Source organism: Nicotiana sylvestris, chromosome 10 (assembly GCF_000393655.2).
Source record: "Nicotiana sylvestris chromosome 10, ASM39365v2, whole genome shotgun sequence".
Classification (NCBI taxonomy): Eukaryota; Viridiplantae; Streptophyta; class Magnoliopsida; order Solanales; family Solanaceae; genus Nicotiana; species Nicotiana sylvestris.
Genome location: NC_091066.1, coordinates 18,987,114 through 19,009,168, shown reverse-complemented (window position 1 = coordinate 19,009,168; position 22,055 = coordinate 18,987,114). Strand labels below are relative to the sequence as shown.

The 22,055-nt window shown below is 35.6% G+C and overlaps 2 protein-coding genes across 2 annotated transcripts; both read left to right on the top strand.

Annotated features, from left to right (window-relative positions):
* Nucleotides 1-10,135: 10,135 nt before the first annotated feature.
* Nucleotides 10,136-12,105, top strand: LOC104217814 (cell number regulator 7-like). The gene is made up of 4 exons (XM_009768147.2): nucleotides 10,136-10,267; nucleotides 10,398-10,469; nucleotides 10,975-11,184; nucleotides 11,821-12,105. The coding sequence occupies exons 1-4, from the start codon at nucleotides 10,183-10,185 to the stop codon at nucleotides 11,898-11,900; spliced, it is 447 nt and encodes a 148-aa protein (XP_009766449.1). The 5' UTR covers nucleotides 10,136-10,182; the 3' UTR covers nucleotides 11,901-12,105.
* Nucleotides 12,106-15,491: 3,386 nt separating this feature from the next.
* On the top strand, nucleotides 15,492-18,848 carry LOC104217813 (peptidyl-tRNA hydrolase, mitochondrial). Its single transcript, XM_009768146.2, has 8 exons — nucleotides 15,492-15,949; nucleotides 16,033-16,117; nucleotides 17,023-17,090; nucleotides 17,179-17,229; nucleotides 17,300-17,373; nucleotides 18,283-18,341; nucleotides 18,415-18,491; nucleotides 18,571-18,848. The coding sequence occupies exons 1-8, from the start codon at nucleotides 15,635-15,637 to the stop codon at nucleotides 18,676-18,678; spliced, it is 837 nt and encodes a 278-aa protein (XP_009766448.1). The 5' UTR covers nucleotides 15,492-15,634; the 3' UTR covers nucleotides 18,679-18,848.
* The last annotated feature ends 3,207 nt before the right edge of the window (nucleotides 18,849-22,055 follow it).

The window sequence follows — 22,055 nt, the reverse complement described above, 5'->3', positions numbered from 1 at the left end:
AAACATGTTTCAAAAGAGGCAGATTGTTTAAGGAGAAAATGAGTTTGAGCTGCAGAACTTATTAAAAAATGATAAAATACAGAAAAGTGATATGTAACTCAGTTGGAAATCGTTCATCAAACTACCAGAAAAGGCAGTAAGTTTCAGAAAGCATGCAAGTGTACCAGAAGATTAGGTTTTAGAAAGAGTTGCACTAATCTGAGAAGAGGCTCAATGGTTCGGAGAACCACTGGTTTTTGTCCGTTAGTCAATGAAATCGTTACTGCTTTTAGACGAGTGAGGCAAGTTTGATTTAAAAAAAACTTCCTATAGACATGATCCCTACGTGTCATTTGTTTTAAAACTATGTTAACAAACTTGTAAATAGATGCTGATTTGATTAACCCTAAAAATTTGCCTAATATCGTGAACATGCACATTCCTATAGGCATGATATCTATATGCAAGATTGCAGAAAGTTAAATATTGTCTCCTATAGGCATGATTTCTATGGGATTGGATCAGAAACATTAAAAAGAATTAAAACCCTAAAGCATGGTTTCTACCCTTTGATGCAGGAAAGTAAAATCCCTCCCACACCCTTTTACTAGATTCCCCGAGTTTGTACAAGTTATTACAGACCAAAAGAAAAGATAAAAATACATCAAAGACCAACAGCTGCATCCGAGGAACCTAATTCAATCTTAATGTCTAATAATATGTGATTAACCAATTCCGAATCCAGATTTCCAAAGCCTTCTCTTATCCAAAGTGTTTCAGAGTTCCAAGGAATCTCAAGGATTCTCGACATTGCTTACACCCAGGATGCCATTAAAAGAATAGTGCAGTGTGGAAGAGCCAGCCCTCAAGCATCCAAGTTCAGTGGGAACTCAAGGGTCCCAAAGTATGGCTGGCAAGAGGGGGCAGAACTTAATTGCTAAGAATGAGTGCAAAGTAAGAGAGGGATTAAGGAGTCATAGCAGAGGGTGGTCATATCCAGCCAAGGGTATAGACTGGCACACCCCTGACCCTCTCCTTGGTCCAAGCAAATAAAGAGTAGACTTTAGAAGTCAAACTTGGGTCTGGATGGTGATCAGGACACCACCAAACATGAGTTAAGGCTCAGCACATAAGGGGTAAAGGGAATGGGGAACTGACTTGAGTAGAGGTTCAAGAGAACCTGATTCTAAGTCATGAATGGCAATAATAGAATACCAATATGACTCAGAATTACTCACACATAAGAGGGGGGATAGAGGGAAAGGGACTTACATAGAAAAGCATATACAAAACCATTAGGGAAAGACAAGAGAGCATAACAGACTGAAGGTGCAGTAACATAAAGAAAGAAGCATAAAGTAAACACCTAGGAAAGAATGCATAGCAGGATAGAAAGAGTAAACACATAGTCAGGAGGGTAGTATTTAATTAGGAAAGACATACCAGACGTAATTTTCAGAACAGCAGAACAACAATAGCAAGTAAACAGCCAGGGAGTCAGCAGAAGCAAACTCAGAAACTTCAGCAAGCAACTGAGGATTCAAAGGAACTCAAGAATGTTTTCGCAGTAATGAGAAGAGGAGCAGGGTGCTCAGTAGAGAAAGCAGTAGTAGAGAAAAGCAGTAGTAGAGAAAGTAGTATACTTTTTTAAGACAGAGGTGTCTGTGTGTCTGTTGATTGATGTCTTCCCAAGAGAATGGGGGAGGGGTATTTATAGCTTTTGAAAATAGTAGAGAACAAGGTATAATTATAGAAACAGTACCAAATTGAATCAATCATAGGTCCTGATTCAAATAAATCAGGGACTCATGATTCGAATAGGAGTACAGACTATCCGGTAAGGAAAGAATCAGTCAGATGACTGATTATACCATAACAAGAGCAGTAAGCATGTTGTACGCAATAAAGGCTAGGAACATGATGCTTAAAACAAGGAAAATATATTCTGAATACTTAAAAAATATGTTAAAGTGCACAAATATGGCAAAAATATAAGTTAACTCTGAAAAATCAATCAAAGAATCACGGACAAGACCAAAATTAGAGGGAATCAGTATCAAATATAGAAAGCGACTCACAAGTAAGGAAATATTTTGAAAAATTAGTGTAAGAACCTTTAAGGCAAACACATGCAAATCATGGATTCAAAGAGATGCTCGGAATTAACAGCATATTCAGTAAAGAGGAATATTCAAACGTATTTATACACAATAATCTCAGAATTAAGAACCCTAGGTAAGAAATCACATAAAACAGTAGGAAGTCGGAACCCTAGAAAAGATCTAAGACATGGAACTCAGAAACAAAAGGTTTCAAGCAAATAACATAGGAGTAATCACATAATACCCAAAAGAAACAGAAGCATAGTGATTTAAAAAGGGGTCGGAAACCCTAGTTTTGAAAAGAGGAACAAGAACATTTTAAAACTTGAGCTAATCGAAGATATCGAGTGACAAGTAGTGTAGAACACCAAGATTAAACCAAAAAATCGTTTAAAAAGACATAGATTAAGAGATTTAGGCAAAGAATTAGGGTTTGCAATAAAATCAGTGAGATGAGAAACCTGGTCGTGAAACTTGCTAACAACGATATTTAAAGCATCATCGGACAAAAACCCACCAGAGAAAGGCCGGAAATGGACCCAGGCGAGGCTTCAATGACCATCTTGCATGATGGAGACTCCTGGAGTTCCAAAGATGAAGAGAACCGGTGAGATAAGGCTTCACGGCGGCTGGTGGTCGAAAGAGGCGAGGCTGGAGTTGGCCGGAGAGGCGATGAAAGCCATCGGAGAAGGTGAACCAGAAGGTTCTAGAGAGAAGGGGGAGGTGAAGAGTTTTAGAGAGAGACCGGTCTTTTTGCAAATGAGGGTAAAGGGAAGGGGGGTCGTTTGATTTATTTTAGGCAAATTAATCTGGGTCGTTGATCTCGTTTGATCAACGGCTCAGATCAAAACAAAGCTGGACCGGGTATCCAAATGGGGTGTGGGTCGGGTCTCAATTGAAATTGGGTCGAATTGGGGTGCAATTTGGGCTGTAATTGAAATGCAACTGGGGCTAGGTTTTAAATAGCCACTTTTCCCCTTTCTATTTTATAAAAATAGTAATAACGATTTTAAAAGAAAATTAAGAATACTAGGTAGGCAAATATTATATAAATATTAGTTTAAAAATATTGTAGCAAATTTTATTGTTATAAAATGCTATTAATTACAAAATAGGCTATAATTGCAATTATATGCAATTTAGCTTTAAAATGCCAAATAAATTGGTAAAAATATGCAAAAATCACCTTAATTATATTTTGGTGTAAATATGAGAATGAAATAAGTTATTCATCAAAAAATGATAATTTTGAGAATAGTTATTGGATTTTGTGGTATTAAAATAGGCAGTAAATTGGTTTAAAAATCACAAAAAATACCAAAACTCTTGGGTGTGCTTATATATGCACATATATGCTATTTTGAAAATATTTTGGGTATAAAATACATAGGGAAAAATTGGGTATCAACACCAGGTGGTCTTCTATTTTCAAAGTGTCATCTCATATGAGGAGCAGAACTCATCGACGCATATAACCTCTTTAACCTAGGTATAAGAGGTAAATAATGCATCACCTTGATCGCGACCATATTCCCGCTGGAAAGCCTCTTGAAATGAGGCTTTTCGCAAAATTTACAACTGTTTAAATTTGCTTCATCTTTATAATATAACATGCAACCATCTTCACAACAATCAATTCTCATTGACGAAAGTCCTAACTTAGAAACTAATTTCTTTGCCTTATAGAAATTACCAGATAATTTGATATTAGAGTCAACTAGTTCACTCATAAGGTCAATGAAAGAGTCCATGGCTGCTTGAGAAATATTCCAATCAGATTTGATACTTAGTAATCTAACTGCAACAGACAGCTCAGAGTGCGGACTTCCATTACGTAGTGGACGACTAGCTTCCTCTAATTGTTCATAAAAATATTTTGCGTCATCATTAGTAGCTTGTTCAACATTTTCATTGGGCTCACCCCCTAAGTGCATCCCAAAAGCATCCGCAACCATATCATGAATTCTAGAATCACGATTTGTATACTATATACTATATACTATACTATATACTATATATATATATATATACACACACACACACACACAGACACTTCACTGTAATACTATAACGTTTATATAACTTGTTATAGTATATGTTAGTGTGTGTATATATATAACACACACACTTCGTGCTACTTTAACTACATATATAGCATGTTATAGTACATGATACTGTATTCATTATTTGTATTGTAACAGAGTTAATGAATTACATTCATTCATCACTATGTTATAAGTCGATGAATCAATTATAACATATTAATTGATATAAGTCGAGACATTTTTTTTAATATTCAACGATGCATCTGAGTAGGTTATAAGTCGATGATTCAATTTACACACACACACACACACACACACACATATATATATATATATATATAACACGCTTCATTGTACTATTTTAACTACATATATAGCATGTTAGAGTATATTTTAGTGTATTCATCCCTTGTAATACAAAAGTGTTAACGGATTACATTTATATTATTTAGATAGTAAATACAAAAGTGATTTTTAATTTTGACCAATGTTGACCTGAAAAGAGACCAACTTTGGTCGCTAATTATCCAGAAATTCAAATTAGCGACCAAAGTTGGTCGCTAAATATCCAGAAAATTAAAATTAGCGACCAACGTTGGTCGTTAAATTTAAATCAGATTTATTTATATTTTATATAATATTTAAAATAATAATATAATTGTTAAACGTTAGAACTGGGTCCCAGATTAGCGACCAAAGTTGGTCTCTATCTATTTCCCCTTTAGTAAGCGACCAACTTTGGTGCTAACTTTGAATTATATTTATTTATATTTTATAATTTTTTTAAATAATAATATAATTATTAAAATTTTATAACTGGGTCCCAGATTAGCGACCAAAGTTGGTCTCTATCTGCTTCCCCTTTCGTGAGCGACCAACTTTGGTCGCTAATTTTAAATTATATTTATTTATATTTTATAATTTTTAAAAATAATAATATAATTATTAAAATTTTATAAGTGGGTCCCACTTTAGCGACCAAAGTTGGTCGATAATTTCAGTATTTCTTTGATCAAGCAAGTCTGATGTCACGACCCTAACCCCGAATCCGATCGTGATGGCGCCTCTCGTGAAGACAAGACCAGCCAGTTCAACCCAACTCAACTTTTAAAGCAGTTAATCAACATAAAAATAGTCTAAACATGATTTAAACAATACTAAATAGCGGAAATATCGATAACAATGTGGAAAGTCCAACCCGACACAACCCTAACTGGGGTGTCACAAGTCACGAGCATCTCTAAACCATAATACTAGTCTGCTAAAGTCATAAACTACTACACGTGTTTGAAAGGAAACAGAAAGTGATAGAGAAGTAGAGACACGGGGCTGCGGACGTCAACAACTACCTCGTAATCTCCGAAAAACCGCTTGAAACAGGAGGAATCAGCACTTAGGGGTGGTACCAGCTATGCCTGAATCTGCACACAGGGTGCAGGGAGTAAAGTGAGTACTCTAACTCAGTGAGTAATAAAGGTAAATAATGACTGAAAGTAAGAGAACGCGTATACATAGGGTATTCTATAATGAATCAATCAAATAGGTAATTTGTAAGCAGTAAACCAAGGAAAAGCAAAATAAAGTACTTCTACAACAAATAAACAGGTAATTGACAGACAGTTATGATAAAGTAAACACATAGAAGTTCGCCCCTCGGGCACAGTATCAACAATTCCACCCCTCGGGCTCAATCTCACATCACAATGGGTACCCGCGCTCACTGGGGGTGTGCAGACTCCGGGAGGGCCCCCTTACAGCCCAAGCGCAATATCAAGCCATCTCGTGGCATCAAAGCTAGGCCTTCGACCTCATATCAATCAAGCCACCTCGTGGCGTATATATGTATCTCAGGCCCTCAGCCTCGTATCAGTATCAGTGTTCCTCACAATATAGGCTCTCGGTCTTACTCAGTCAAAAATCATCACAAGCCTCTCAGGCAATAGTAAAATAGTGTTTCTCAGCCCAAACATCATTTAAAATATCATTTAAGTCTTAAAATTGAGTACACGTGGCTGAGTAGTAAAATAGTGAAAAATAACGTGACTGAGTTTGAGTATAAGTCAAAACAGTGAGAAAATATCAATAAAAATTCCCGAAGGGTTCAAATAGTTGGCACTAGACCCATAAATGGCATTCAGCCCAAGTAATGATGATAGCAAATAGTATTTAATCAAATGCGCGGTAAAATCATCAATCGGGACGGATCAAGTCACAATCCCCAATAGTGCACGACCCCACGCTTATCATCATGTGCCTCACCTCAATATAGCTCTATGATGTACAATCCGGGATTTCAAACCCTCTTATTTACAATCACTACTCACCTCGAACCGGCTAACTCTCTAGCTCGCAATGTCTTTGCCCCTCGAATCGGCCTCTACGCGTGTCGAATTTAACCAAAATCAGAACGAATAAGTCATAATATGTTAAGGGAACAAAGCCCAAGCGAAAACAATCAAAAAATACCAAGAATCCCGAAATTAGCAAAACCCGAGCCCCGGGCCCACTTCTCGAAAATCATAAATTTTCACATCATTAGATTCCTCATCTCCCCACGAGTTCATACATATCAAAAACACAAGAATCGAAGCTCAAATGACCCCTCGAATCCTCCATTAAAGGCCTCTTAAACTCAAGCCCTAAACCTCCATTTTTAGTCCTTTAATCCCTTAAATTTCAGTCCTAAATCATTAAATTATACCATAGAAATGTGTTTTAAGTCCAAAATCCTTACCTCAACGAAGTCTCTTTGATTTCTCTCTTCAAAATCTCCCATAGCTCCCAATTTCGAGTTAAAAAATGGTTAAACCCTTCAAAAATCGTGAAGGATGAAATATATACCTTCTGGCCAGGCATTTCTGCATCTGCGGTCCAAAACCCGCTTCTGCGGTACCGCATTTGTGGTCAAACCTCCGCGTCTACGGAATTCATTAAACCGACCCAAAATCGCATCTGCTAACTCCCTCCGCATCTGCGATTCCGCAGATGCGATCCCAATAGCCGCTTCTGCGGTCCAGCTCGCCTGGCCTCTTTCCGCTTCTGCGCCCATCTCGCCGCTTCTGCGGCACCACACCTGCGGTCCCCAAACCGTAGGTGCAAAAATACCAGAAGAAGCAAAATCTGAAGCTGCAATTAACATCAAACTCCTCCGATAACCACCCGAAATCATCCCGAGGCCCCCGGGACCTCAACCAAAAGCACAAACATGACCCAATACCTTATTCAAACTTGTTTCAATCATCAAAACACCTCAAACAACATCAAACTACCCAAAACTCATCGAATCCAAGCCTAAGTTTCTAAAATCTTCTGAAACACGCTTTTGATCAAAAACCCAACCAAACCACGTCCGAATGACCTGAAATTTTGCACACACATCCCAAATGACACAACAAAGCTATTGAAACTCTCGGAATTCTATTCCGACCCTTATATCAAAATCTCGCCTATCAACCGGAAATCGCCAAAATATCAACTTTGTCAATTCAAGCCTAATTCTACCTCGGACCTCCAAAACCCATTCTGATCACGCTCCTAAGCCATAAATCACCTCCTGAAGCTAACCGAACCATCGGAACTCACATCCGAGCCCTCTAACACATAAGTCAACATCCGGTTGACTTTTCCAACTTAAACCTTCTTAAAAGAGACTAAGTGTCTCATTTCTTACCAAATCCTCTCCGAACTCAAACTAATCAACCCGATCACATAAACAACGGATAACGAAGCATAAAGAAGATTAAATGGGGAAAACGGAGCGGTAACTCATGAACTGGCCGGGTCGTCACATCTGACCAGTCCGGTCAACATTTTGACCAAATTATCGACCAAAAAGCGATCAACCTTGGTCGCTAATGTATTTAGAATAATTATTTAATTATTTTCTCCAATTTAGCGACCAACGTTGGTCCCTTTTCTTGACAGACCAATTTTGGTCGTCAAATTTTGGTCGCTTTTTTCCAGATTTCTAGTAGTGATAATTAATATTTACACATTAGCTCCTAGGAGACTAGTATATAAAGGGGGTCATTCATTTGTAATTCACCAAGCAAGCAATTCAAGTTCTCTCTAATACAAAGCTTTCTTTTAACAATTCTCTTATGTTTTTTCTAACATTTTCTTAGCGATCTTAAGTGTAGTAAGACTAACTTGGCATAGCAAAAACGTGAGTAAGTTGTACAAGATCGTGATTAAGTTATCAAGTGCGCATGTGTACTTAGTTAACAACTAAGGACGTAACAATTTTCTCGAATTTTTTGTTAGAATCGAACATGGCTCAGTGGCAGAGACCTCTGGGAGTTGGGGCGTAAACATTTCGAATTGCTTACTAGTTTGGCATTGAGTCAACATCCTGAGAATGAGAGAATAACAATGATATGATAATGGGGATTATGTGCAATGTAATGTATTGCTCGTAATAATAAAAAAGGAAGTTTACTTTGACTTGGGACTTTGTTTGCTAATATGGTAAAGCACTACTGCAAATTCTGCTGGCATGCAGTGGTACAGGCGTACAGCTAAAAGCTTCAACTTGAGGATTTTTAAGGTCATGAGGAAATTCTATGGTAAGAATTAAGAAAGATTGATTCGTTATACATAGTCGTGGTCAACATGATTATTTATGGATGCTTACCCTGAAAATTAGCTTCTAATTAACTGCTAGCATTGCAATATGATAATTATAGAAAGCCAATATTTTGGTGCCAACTCTATTTTGACTCCTGACCAAGGATTTAGAGACATTGCCAAAAGTCATGGCAATAATGGAGGACTAGTTGTCACATTGTCATAAAAGAATATTTGCACTGTGTAACTTAACCTCTAACAATTATCTGTCTGGTTATTATGAACAATTCCTTATTTTTTAAGTTACTTATTTCACGAGTTCATTACTTAAATAGTCACTGAACTATGTAAAATTATAGAGTAAAGTCGATTTTCTTTCATTTGTAACAAGAAAGTCACTCAATTATCCCTATTGCACTCTTATGATCACTCAACCAGATTTATTTATTTATTCGGTAGAAACAACTGACTTGGCAATCCACATGTACTTTTGGATCAAATAAAATAACTAACACCCAAACAAAGCATAGAAATCTATCCATACACCCAATCTGTCCCGTTCATAAGAGAGAGCGTTGTAAGACTTTTGGGTGAATTTTTATCTTTATAAATGGGTCGGATCGGGTCGATTGGGTGTATATGCTTTGGTCAGGTGTTAATTACTTTATATGGTCCAAAAGTCTATGTGGACGGCCAAGTCAGTATTTTCCACTGAAAAAATCAATAAATCTGATTGAGTGATTATTAGAGTGCAATAAAGATAGTCTAGTAACTTTCATATTACAAATGAAAGAAAATGACTTTACTCCATAATTTTACATAGTTTAATAACCATCTGAGTAATGGTCTATGAGCAATTATAGTAAGTAGTTATAAACTGAAAGTGTATGAATATTAACTATAGTTCCCATTTCTTAATTTTTCAGCTGAATGACAACTCCAGAGTACTGGTATTCCAAAGTCTCAATAGGTCCTTACTATATGCATCTTTTCTTCAATTACAAGAGCTATTGTTGTATTTATACTTTTCATAATGTTCCAAATAAGATGCACGAAGCAGCAACTAGGTGCTATTCTAGTCAACGTTGACTCCAACTTCATAGAAAAACATAGTAGTAATGAATTAAAAACAGCATAGGGAATTTCTTATTGACCAATTCAAACTTGGAACAGCCTTTATCTGGGGAAGATGGCTTCTAAATTCCAGCCATGCATTCAATCCTAGAACTATGAATGTACAAATATTTTTATTTCTCTCTCATTTCTCAAGTATTGAAATCAAAATCATTATTTGCAGTCCACTTAAAAGTATATCAATTGATCATTAACTAATTTAATATAGCTACACGATAGTACCATGACTCTTAATTAAATTACAAATATTTTCTTGGCCAAACTCTCAAAGCTCACGTTACCGATATATACGTTTACAGTTCTCCATATATTATACACAGCAAAACCTGCCTCATTACTCTTCTTATTACCTTGTCATGACAGGAACTCCGGTTACCAACAGCGGTGCTCCGGGACAATGGACCACCGGTTTATGTGGTTGCTGTGATGATCGCTCTAACTGTAAGCCAATTAATTCTTCTAAAAAATTTATTTGAAAAACAAAATCCCCTTGTTCTTTTTTATTTTATGTTATAAATGTGGTCTTTTTTTTTCCCTGGTTCTGAATTTAATCAGTCTTGACTATTTGCAGGTTGTGTCACTTGTTGGTGTCCTTGTGTCACCTTTGGGCAAAATGTTGAAATAATTGATAAAGGAACTACTTGTAAGCTATAATAGTTTCTTTTTTCTGTTTTTTCTTTCTTTTTTTTCCTATTCATTTTTACATGTGAAGGAGTGTCTTGGAGAAACAGTAAAGTTGTTTTCACGTGACTTATAGGCAGGGGCGAAGCTACACTTTGGTAAGGGTGTTCGATTGACCACTCTTTGTCAGAAAATTACATTGCGTATATAGGTAATATATCAGGTTTTAGAGGTACATAACATATATCGAACACCCTTTGTTAGGATTTTTTTTTTTTTACTTCTTTTAAGTTTGAATACTCTCGAGGAAATTCCTAGCTTCACCACTGCTTATAGTTCACGGGTTCGCATCATGGAATCAGCCACTAATGCTTATGTCAGGGTAGGCCTGCCTACATATTACACCTCTTGCGGTGCGACCCTTGATCAGTAAACCCTACATGAATATGGGATATTTCGTGCATGGGGTCTCTTTATTCATTTTTAGATTTGACGACATATGTATGTATAACCTGCTAATTTTGCAGCTTGTGCTCACGCTGGTGCAATATACTATTGCTTAGCTCATGTGTGTTGTGCTTGTGTCTACACATGCACTTATCGTACAAAACTGAGAGCCTACTTTAGCTTGCCTGCGGACCCTTGTGGAGATTGCCTTGTTCATTTCTGTTGTCTCCCTTGTGCTGTTTGCCAAGAATACAGAGAGCTCAAAAACCGCGGTTTTGACCCCTCCCAAGGTATATAAACACAATGCTACCCTACTGAAACTTTTACGTGCCACAGTTATCATTTGAACTCATTATTACTTATTTTGACTTTTAGTAAGAAGCCGTTTGTGTTTGACTATTTAATTTAAAAAATATTTCTGAGTTGCAATTAATGTTTGACCAAGCTTTTAAAAACTGTTTCTAATGTATTTTTCTCAAAAATATGTTTTCCAAAAAACTGTTTTTAGAAAGAATCTATTTTTTCTGTTTCTCCAAAACTGTTTCTGTTTCTCCTCAAAAGCATATTTTTTTCTTCCAAAAGTTTAGTCAAACACTTTAACTTTGAAAAAAAAGTGATTCTAGGATTGAAGAACCTTGGCCAAACAGACTATAAATATAGTATACATCAACAAGAGGTAGAATGTTCAGACTTGAGTCCTTTTATCCAAAGACTTTTTTTAACAATATTTCTTTCGGTAAATAACTAGTCGAATCTGATTAAATAGAGTGTTTTTATTAGAAAATTGAATTTATTGTTAAGGGTTTTGGTTCACCAAATTTTGGAATATTACAAATTTAGGAGTAAATATGACACATGCTAAATTGATTTGAATTTCTCATGAGATTAATTTGCATTCTGATAATCGATTGGTTGCATGGGTAAAGGATGGATGGCTAATGCTCAGAAATGGAGTCAAGATGGAGTCACTGTACCTCCCCCTATTGCACCAGGCATGACTCGCTAAAAGAGATTTCAACCAGCAGGCTGTAATTCTATATTTCCTGGGCTTGTTCTTTCTTAACTCTGTTGTATCTTTATTTTTTAATTGTGGCATGTGTCAAGTGAGAATTGTGCGAGTGTTTTCCTTCTGTTATTGCCCTATAAATAGTTATGAACCTCTTTATTAATTTGGTCTGCTTTATAAATAAAGGTTCTTCCATTTTGTTTTTTCCTTTGTCGACGCACACATTTGTGATGCATATTTACAAGGAAGCAAATGGCGTAGAAAACCGCCGGAAATACAATGACATATGCATCCTTAAAACAATTAGTGGAAAAAGAAATAAAAGGCAAGTAACTTGCTCGTCATTTTTACATTCCTATACACTATATGAAACTATATTACCCTCTCTATTCAAGTTCTACTATAATTATATTTTATATACCCAATTATCATTTATGTACATTTTAAGGAAATTAATGATAATAATTAGTGTCCTAAAATCACTCTAACGTATCTTCCACTCCCCCACATTTCTCTCTCCACATTCCATCCCCTCCCCCACGTATCTTGCACAAGAGAGCAGCAATTCCACTATTGACAACCATTAAAAGCTTTGAATTTAAATTTGGGTTTTCAAAAAATATTGTTTGTTTGAATTGGGTGTTGTTGCAAAGAATTGAGAATTCTCTCTACGTCTCTCTCTATCTCTCAATTTCTCATTTCAGTAGTGCAAAGCAAAGGAAAAGAGAGCAGCAATTCCACCATTGACAACCATTAAAAAGCTTTAAAGCTTTGAATTCGAATTGGGTTTTCAAAAAATATTGTTTGTTTGAATTGAGTGTTGTTGCAAAGAATTGGGAATTTTCTCTACGTCTCTCTCTATCTCTCAATTTCTCATTTCAGTAGTGTAAAGCAAAGGAAAAGAGAGCAGCAATTCCATCATTGACAACCATTAAAAAGCTTTGAAACTTTGAATTTGAATTAATTTGGATTTTCAAAAACCATTATTTGTTTGGATTGAGTGTTGTTGCAAACAATTAAGAATATGGTTTGGAGTTTATATCTCAATTTCAAGAGTGTTTTGGTGAAGATTAGACTTGATTTTGACTGAATTTCAGATTGAAACTCGAAGAAGAAGAAGAAGAAGAAAAAGAAGAAGAAGGAGGAGGAGGAGGAGGAGGAGGAGGAGGAGGAGGCATGACATACATTATGCTGGAGAAATTGTAATAAAGTTGTAGTAAATTGTATTCTGTTGTTTATATAGATATATATTTTTATTTAAATATTGTATGAAAGTTGAACAATATTGTATAAAAATTATATTTAAGTTGTATGATATTGCAGTTGTATATATCTGGGTAGAAATAATGTGTGAAAGTTGTGAATAAGTTGTATAATATATAATTAGTTGTATGAAATTTGTTATTACTATATATAAATCAGATACAAAATATACAAAAGGCATATTGTATATTTATGTGGTATGATATTGTAGTTGTATATAACTTGATAGAAATAATGTATGAAAGTTGTAGATAAATTGTAGATAAGTTATATAATATACAATTATTATGTATATACTATACTTTTACATTTTAAAAGTATGCAATTACCATGACTCAGTACAGGCAAATAATAAATCAGGTGTTGAAGTAGTGATTGATATTCCTGATGAAATTAAAGGCACGAACAGTGACTGTTGTATTTGCTTAGGAGAATTTGATGAAGAAGAAGATGATGATATGAGCGAAGTGATACTTGTTGCTTGCTGTCATAGGTTTCATGCTGCTTGTATTACTCCTTGGTTATTAGTACCAAAATACAAGACATGTCCCTTTTGCCGTACTTGTGTTACTGCGCTCATGACTTTTTGAAGTTTAAACATTTTGTTACATTCTAGTGTTATACAACACTGTGAAATTAGCTCTGCTGCACACACCTTTATCCACCTTCTTCCTCCGAGAAACATAGTAGCAGAGAAGAACCAATACCGCAACTGTGATTAGACTAATTAAGACGGCTTTACCCACACGTCTTCAAGTGAATATAAGAAACAGAGTGTGAACTTAGCTTCAATCAAAGTTACTTAGAACCACAAGAGAATAGAAACAAAGATCAACTAACTAGAGGGAGAAAAGACTGCTATTTGAGAGGTCAATAATCCATGATTTGGCAAAGATTCATGTTCTCAGTGAAGCATCATCTTCAATGGCCCTTAATTGAATTTTTACATCTTATGTTCTTGTTTCTTTTTTTAATCTCCATTATCAGCATTCAGCGCTATTAATTACGTGGAGTTTGCTTCGTAATTGTAAAAATGGTTTTCGAAAATAAAAATTAATTTTAAAATCAATAACAGAAAAGTAACTGAAAAATTTTACTAGAGAGAAAAGGGGAAAGGGGAGAGAAAAAAGGAAGTATGTATAACTAAATCCCTTAATTAAGTAACAAATAATGGATTGAGAGCTTTTTAAGGTGGATTGTATATATTTGATAAACAAAACTTGTTTATGCCAGGTAATTAGTTAAGCATGGACATTAAGGGTAATAAAGTTTTAAATAGTGTATATGAATGAAAAAACCTCTTTTAAAAAGGGACAGCCCTATTATGCACGGGCTTCGGGAAGGGCCGAACCACAAGGATATTCAGATATTGTATGCAATCTTGTCCTACATTTTGCAAAAAGCTATTTTTACGGTTCGAACTTATGACCTCCTACTGGCCATTTTGGTAAAGTGTATATTTCTGTTAACCTCTGTCTTTAAAATTAGTGGAAAAATAAAATAATGTTTTGACGATTCTCATCCCCACGGATAATTAGCACGGAGCATTACGGAAAATTCCAAACAGCCAAAAGTATCGTTAACTTTTGTCGCGAAAATTCCAAATATATAAGTTTATATATTTTACAACTACCAAATATAAATAATTTTTGTCACAAGCTAAAAGTGATTTTTACCTGCAAAAATATAAGGAGGCGCGAAAATATGGTTTAATATAAACTCATAGCTATGCATTGAATACGCCCCTGACCACGCTTGTTAGCACGACACGCTAGCTTTCATCTTTTCTCAAACTAAGGTGTTGGTTGAACTCATCTTTTAATTTATCGTGGATTTAGCACGTTTTCTGTAATAAAAAATCTGTCAGCTCCGTTGAAAAATTTATTGTTCGTTTTGAATTTCGAAATTACTTTTTTCTATTTACAGTAATTTTTCTTCTTTAAATTAATTCCTTACGGTCAATTGATTATTTAGTATAACAATTATAAACGTTCAATTAGATATGTGTCATGCAATTCTTACAGTTCTCAATTCGTATTGGATTTTCTTTTATATGATTTTCATTAAACTGTTTATTATCTATTTCTATTATTTCATTTACGTGTATCCCAAATTCGTATTAATCTTTGAATCATCAAATAACTCACTAAAATGAAAAACATCCAAATAACTCACTAAAATGAAACATCCAAATAAATTTCATATAATCTCATAGAAAGTGAGTAATTAAATGAAAAGACCTTGAATTAACTTATGCTCATAGTTCTATAACTTTGCCGCCTTATTCATTTATTTCCAAGTCATACGCTCTAGAGTGGCTCAAAAAACATTGTTTTCTTTTTCTCTTTTTCCTTTGTTTTGGGTAAACAAAACGACGCCGTTGGCCGCCATAGAGTCGCAATTCCTTTTCAGTCGATCCGTTCCCATTCTAAATTCGGATTCCAACACGTCTCTTACCATCTAAAAGCATAATGAAACTAGCATGTGCAATTTCTAGCAGTGCCTCATCGGCGACGGTCCTTTGCCGCCGTGGCGGCCGCCTCTTCTCCTCCTTCTCCATTCCCAAAACCCTAAATTCATCATCATACTGGAGGAGTTGGATGAGCAACACCGCCGCGACTAACTCTTTACATCAAATATCCTGTTCAATGTCCACCTCAACCTCCCCACCACCCTCACCGGCGTTATCGGAACCACCGCAGGAGAAGCCGAAGCCGAAACCACAGCCTTGGCTTATTGTTGGCCTCGGTAACCCTGGGAAACGATACGCTGGCACCCGTCACAACGTCCGTAATGTTCCTTTGCTTCTAGTTGATGTTTTCGTACTGATTTATATATCATGTAATGATTGGACTATTGAATTTTGCAGGTGGGTTTTGAGATGATAGATACTATAGCTGATGCTGAAGGGATATCTATGGGCAGTGTTTCCTTTAAAGCTCAATTTGGGAAAGGTACTTTCTTTAAGCTTGATTATACTGGATTTCGTAGTTTTCCTGATATATGCAGTTACATTGCGACTGTTATATTGTGATCATTGTATTGCACAGCATCATTGCATTGACTAGTCGTTTTGGCCCAACCACATGACACACGTATTCACGACACTAAACTATAGTTAATTAATACACATTCACAATTTAATTTTTGACTTAATCATCGTAACTTAGTATGGTTTGGTGTATACACCGAGTGCAGGTAAGCTTTTATCCTTTTTGTGGTTCTAATACAATCTGTTTCTGTTTGCTAATTATGTTATAATATTCCCTAACTTTTGAACCCTGGATTTTGGTCTTAGTGGTAAGAGTGCACGTCATGTGTTCAAACCCTGCCAAGACTTTGTATATAACTGGAGAAGGAAGGGGTTGGTCCATTATCCGTCGAATCGTGTGCCACTGGCTTTAAGTGATTTCTTGGTTATCAAAAAAAAATCTTTTGCTGATTAGCTTTGTTACATGGGTCGTTGATTTGCTTTGACATATTGTTTTAGAACAGTCGTGACTATTATGTAGGTGCTTCATCTACATTCTTCAAAATGCAGTTAAAATTAGCAAAAGAATTTAGTCATACGCTTATGGATACTACATTAACTTAGCTAATTATTGAAGCTAGTGGGCTTTGCTTTGTTGCATTGAGGTTTTCGCTCTAATTTAGCCATTATTGAAGTACCACTAATGTTGATATTTGACTATCTTTGTGGTGAACTACATTGACATGCTGTGTCTATAGGGAAGATTATTTAATCAAAGCTTTTCCAAATTAAGAAGTGGAAAGAAGGAACAAGTTTGATAATGAACTCGGTCGTTCAAAGTTGCTCTTTAGGATCACTTTCATCTTCTTTGGTTTCTTTTGCTTTTAGGTTTCATTGGAGATGTTCCAATTATGCTTGCTAAACCTCAAACATTCATGAATGCAAGTGGTGAGTCTGTAAGTTCACTCGTCTTGGCATGAGCTGTCTCTTGTAGCTTCCATTCACCAAGTAAGCGTAAGATTGATATTTTACACTGTTTGACAGGTTGGAGCAATCGTTTCATATTATAAGATTCCACTGAAACAAGTTCTTGTGGTAAGCTATTGACAGTTGAGCATAGAACTTATCTTTGTAACAACTTCTAACTGAAACTTTATATATGCAGGTCTTTGATGATTTAGATTTGCCTTTTGCAAAGTTGCGGTTATTGCCAAAAGGTGGTCATGGAGGACACAACGGGTAATCTTTATTGTTGAATTGTGTCCTTTATCTGGAGCTTTCATCATGCGCTTATAATGATTCTGAAGTCTATTCCAGATTTTAATTTCTGCTATTTGCCTGAATAGTTGATGCTTGAATTATGTAGATAGTCATTGATTGAAAATTTGGAAGCAAGATTATTGATGTATACCAAGCATTTCATAGTTAACTCCTCATACTTGTGGTTAATCATCAAAGTGTGGAGAAGACGTAATGAAGGATTGATCAATTTGCGAAGTTTCACAAGTCAGGCTGGTTTACGTTAGTTTTGGCTTTTTTCCTCAATTTCTCATTGCTTTACACTTCTACTTGATAGGCGGAATTTTTGTGGAAGGAAAATTTAACATAATCTTCACATTCAAATGATCCTCATGTGCTGGAGTCAAAACTGCTTGTTGACTGCTTTTCTCCTGGCTTTAAGTGAAAGAATAAAACATATGATTTGTTTCTCGTTTTGATAAATGAGAAATCCCCAAGAGCTAGTGGCACACGGTTCGAAACCCGCGATGTGCGCCTAACCACACATCATGCATTGCGCTCTAACCACTACAATAGAGCCTTGTGATTGGCATTTCTGGTCTCCAACTGTAAGGGGTCTTAAATCTGTAAAGTAATGTCATGGTAGGGCATCTTATGATACATGGAATATGGAAGCTTGATATATGTAGAATCTCCCTCCATGAAGGCCATACAGTTAGCACTTTGTCTGGATAGATTTAGATTTAGCACCATTTCCTTTCTGTAATTTCTGAACGAATAAAAAAGAAATAGGAAAGCCTTGGTGATCTGAAGAATTTGCTTGTCCAATATTCTTAGCTTAGATATATTTTTCTGTGCTCTCTGCTTTATGGTACTGGTATGACTAATGTCCTGCCTTATGTTTTGAAGGATGAGGAGCATTATGAATCACCTTAAAGGGAGCCGTGATTTTCCTCGTTTACGAATAGGTATTACCTCAGATCTTTTAAGTACATCATTTCTGTGTGTTATTTTAGTTTTAAAATTTAATATTTTCTTTAGGCATTGGGAGGCCTCCAGGGAAAATGGATCCTGCTAGTTTTGTTCTTCGCGCATTTAATCGACAAGAACGGGAGGAGGTACTTGCTTTTCTTTACTTATTTAAGTAGATTTCAGAAATACAATCACATATTGATGTTTGGCTTCTTTTAATTTCAGTTGGACTTCACATTACATAATGGTTTGGAAGCAGTGAGAATTTTAGTGCTCGAGGGTTTTGACAAAAGTGCCACATTTGTGAATAGTGCCAAACCCTTGACAGTTTAGTTTAGGGAAATTCATTTTTTCATATTTTCGGCAATTCACGAGAAGGCGGCGGAAGAACCATTGCTTGTAAGCCTACAGAAATATAGTTGGTTAACCAGAGTCATTCTAATACGAAGCCATAAAATCTTGTCAAAACATTTTTGGTAATGATTTTTTGATAGAGTTTTCTACTTTTCGGGGTTCCCCTTCCGGCATTTGCATCTATACCCGATTTTTATGTCACGTTTTAACTTATGCTCGCTTTGCAAAAAAAAATTGCAAGTGTACCCGCTTTTTCGCATAACTTCAGCATACGGGGCTAAAGTAGCAAAGACAATCACGCAAAACTTCAGTATTTCTAGAAGAGGGGCCTGAAGTTCAGCTTTAGAGCTAAAGTTTTTGTTTTGTAACTGGCGAAAGTTTTTGTTTTGTAACTGGCTGAAATTTTGTTTTGTAACTGGCGAACTTCAGCTCTAGAGCTGAAATTTTTGTTTTTGTAACTGGCGACTAGAGCTGAAGTTTTTGTTTTTGTAACTGACAAATTTCAGCTCTAGAGCTGAAGTTTTTGTTTTGTAACTTTCGAATTTCAGCTCTAGAGCTTAAATTATTTAGTTCATTTGTAAAAACTTCAGCTGTATAACAAATTGGCACTATTTGTTATATTTACTTTTTTCTTATGATTCACTGAAGTAAGCTACGAATCAAATGCTTTGCTTTAGCACTTACTACTATATTGTATTTGGGTTTTTGACTTTTTAGCCTTAAAGCAGAGCGCAGAGTATAATAGATAGTGTAACTCCTTTCATTAATGAATTATGCAAATGGATATGAACCAACCATGGGAGTGTGTACTGTGTTTGGTATAAGAAAGTCATTTTTTTAATAAAGATTATGAATTGGACGATGAGAACGAAGAAAGAAAGAAAGAAAGAAAGAAAGAAAGAAAGAAAGAAAGAAAGAAAGAAAGAAGAAGAAGAAGAAGAAGACGAATGAGGAGAAGGACAAGGAGAAAGGGGCTGAAGTTATTTAAAAAGTGGGTACAAGTTAAAAATAATTTAAAAAATGGGTATAAGTTAAATGTGAGCGACCAAATAGGACACCCCGTGCAATTTTTACTTCCCTTCGCCTTTGTTGTAATCATGATAAGTTTAAACATTCATTTTTTTGTTTTAAGGTATCCAAATGTGACGTCAAACTGGTCTTGTTTCTTAGTTTTATATCCCGGTCGAAAGGGGAAAAATTCATTAATTTCATGTATGTATATTTATTCCTCTTTTTTTGTCTGTTTGTTTGTTTTTTTGGAATTTGTCTGTAAGTTACTAGCCGCAGCGTATTCAATTCGTCAACGTCGTTCAAAATATTCATTGAGGGAAGTTGTGGGACATTCCTTGCGGAGAATTTTGACACACATGTACGAGCTGCGCTAAGGATCTGATACTGAAATTTGCCTTTGTATAAGAAAACAAGTAAAAATAGCACGGTATAGCCAGTTTTCGGATTGGTCATTCAAAAATAGTCAGCGTTTACTAAGTCAATAAAAAATAACCACTATTTTGCTGCAGTAGAGACCGGTCCAGCATAATAACTGGAGTTCGATGCACCTGTGTATGAACTCCAGCATATTATGTTGGACCGATATTCTTTGCTGGCTCCAGTATAATATACTAGAGACTGGAGCACCGGTGCTCCAAACTCCAGTATATTATGCTGGACCGGTATATTTGCTGGAACTCCAGTATATTATGCTGGAGTTCTAGTGTACTTATGCTGGAACTCCATCATATTATGTTGGAGTTCCAGCATACTTATCTTGGAACTCCAGTATAATATGTTGGAGTTCAAGTATACTTATGCTGGAACTCCAGCATAATATATTGGCGTATTTTTCGGGCTTTGAATAATGTTTTCACTCAGATTTATCTTTACATGAAATATGGCTAAATTTTAATTACTTTGGAAACTGGGCTATTTTTGAACGACCAGTTATAAATCTCGTTATTTTTTAATTTCACCCAGAAAACAATTATAAAAATAGGGCTCTTTAAACATGGCATGCCTATTGAACAGGACAGCGAAACTGAAATAGTGCCATTTTTGTCACAAAATACGTTTCTGCTGTTTAAAAAAAAAATGTTACATTTCTACATAAGACGCACTGCGTTTTACTTTAACGGAAAGTTAGCCATTAAATTTAAACGAAGTATTATACTGCGTTTTGTTAAAAAATTAATTTTTTTATAGGAAAACGCATTACAATACTACGTTTTCCTTAAACGCAGTATTGTACTGCGTTTCCCTATAAAATTTGGGCCCACCTTAATAAAGTTCTGCAGGACTGCAGAGAATATTTTTTTTTTAGTGTGAAACGTAGTATAATAGTGCGTTTTGCACTGAAACATATTTTTATACTGCGTTTTATACTAATTTTTGGGTCCACCAATAAGTGTTCTACGGATAACTGACATAACAATAATTCAAATACATAAAATGTGGTATTGTACTGCGTTTTACATAAAAAAATTCTGCACCCCAAGCTCGGACTTGCCTTATTTAAAGGCGTTTGAATTTTATGAAAATCCATTCAAAACTTTCTTTCAAACTTCCGTTCATACTTCTCTCTTCTTCTTATCAATCACTTTTTTATAATGTCTGAAGAGCCAAAAATAAGGGTTTCATTATATTGGGGGGGTGAAGTTGTGCTGGAGAATAAATCTGTGAGGTATAGCTCACCTCCACAGTGTAATGTTAAATTGTCGCTTACAATGGAGTACGATAAATTGGTATCGTTGTTACGTAAAAAAATGAGTGTGAGGAAATGTTCGGTTAACCTTAAAGTAACCGGTAGATTTGCGTATTCAGTGACTCCGCAGGGATTTGCTTATTATTCTGAGTTTAACATCGAAGATGATGAAACTCTTAGAGATTTTTTGTGGATTCCGGATGAATACAAGAAATTTATTGTAATAAAATTATTGAAAATGTACATCAAGGTTGAAGACGTTCCCGATAATGAGGGCGTGCATAGTAGGGATAACCCCCAGTCATCGGGTGGTTATTCTGGAGCAGTTTTTGCCGGACAGATTGCTGATGAAAGAGCTTGCCTTGATTTAAACTTGTCACCAACGGCGAATGAGAAGCCACAAAATAATTTTTTGACTTTATATAATCCACAAGACGACCGATAAACATCAATTTTTCTATGATTTAGCGATGTTTATTTTATGTTTTAATTGGATTTGTATTAACAGTCATATTTTTCATAGGGGGTACCGTTCGGATATGAATTTTACAAGTTATGACCCCACCTCTAGTTGGAATATGCATAGTTCTGGCGTATTGGACCACGGTGGTCCATCTGAGAGTCATCACCAACAAGAAAATATCCATCATGAAACGTC

Coding starts and splice junctions, on each gene's coding strand:
- LOC104217814 (XM_009768147.2), top strand. CDS start 10,183: ATGACAGGAACTCCGGTTACCAACAGCGGTGCTCCGGGACAATGGACC. Junction 10,470..10,974: donor AATTGATAAAGGAACTACTT/GTAAGCTATAAT, acceptor CTAATTTTGCAG/CTTGTGCTCACGCTGGTGCA. Junction 11,185..11,820: donor CGGTTTTGACCCCTCCCAAG/GTATATAAACAC, acceptor GCATGGGTAAAG/GATGGATGGCTAATGCTCAG.
- LOC104217813 (XM_009768146.2), top strand. CDS start 15,635: ATGAAACTAGCATGTGCAATTTCTAGCAGTGCCTCATCGGCGACGGTC. Junction 15,950..16,032: donor ACGCTGGCACCCGTCACAAC/GTCCGTAATGTT, acceptor TGAATTTTGCAG/GTGGGTTTTGAGATGATAGA. Junction 18,492..18,570: donor ATCGACAAGAACGGGAGGAG/GTACTTGCTTTT, acceptor TTTTAATTTCAG/TTGGACTTCACATTACATAA.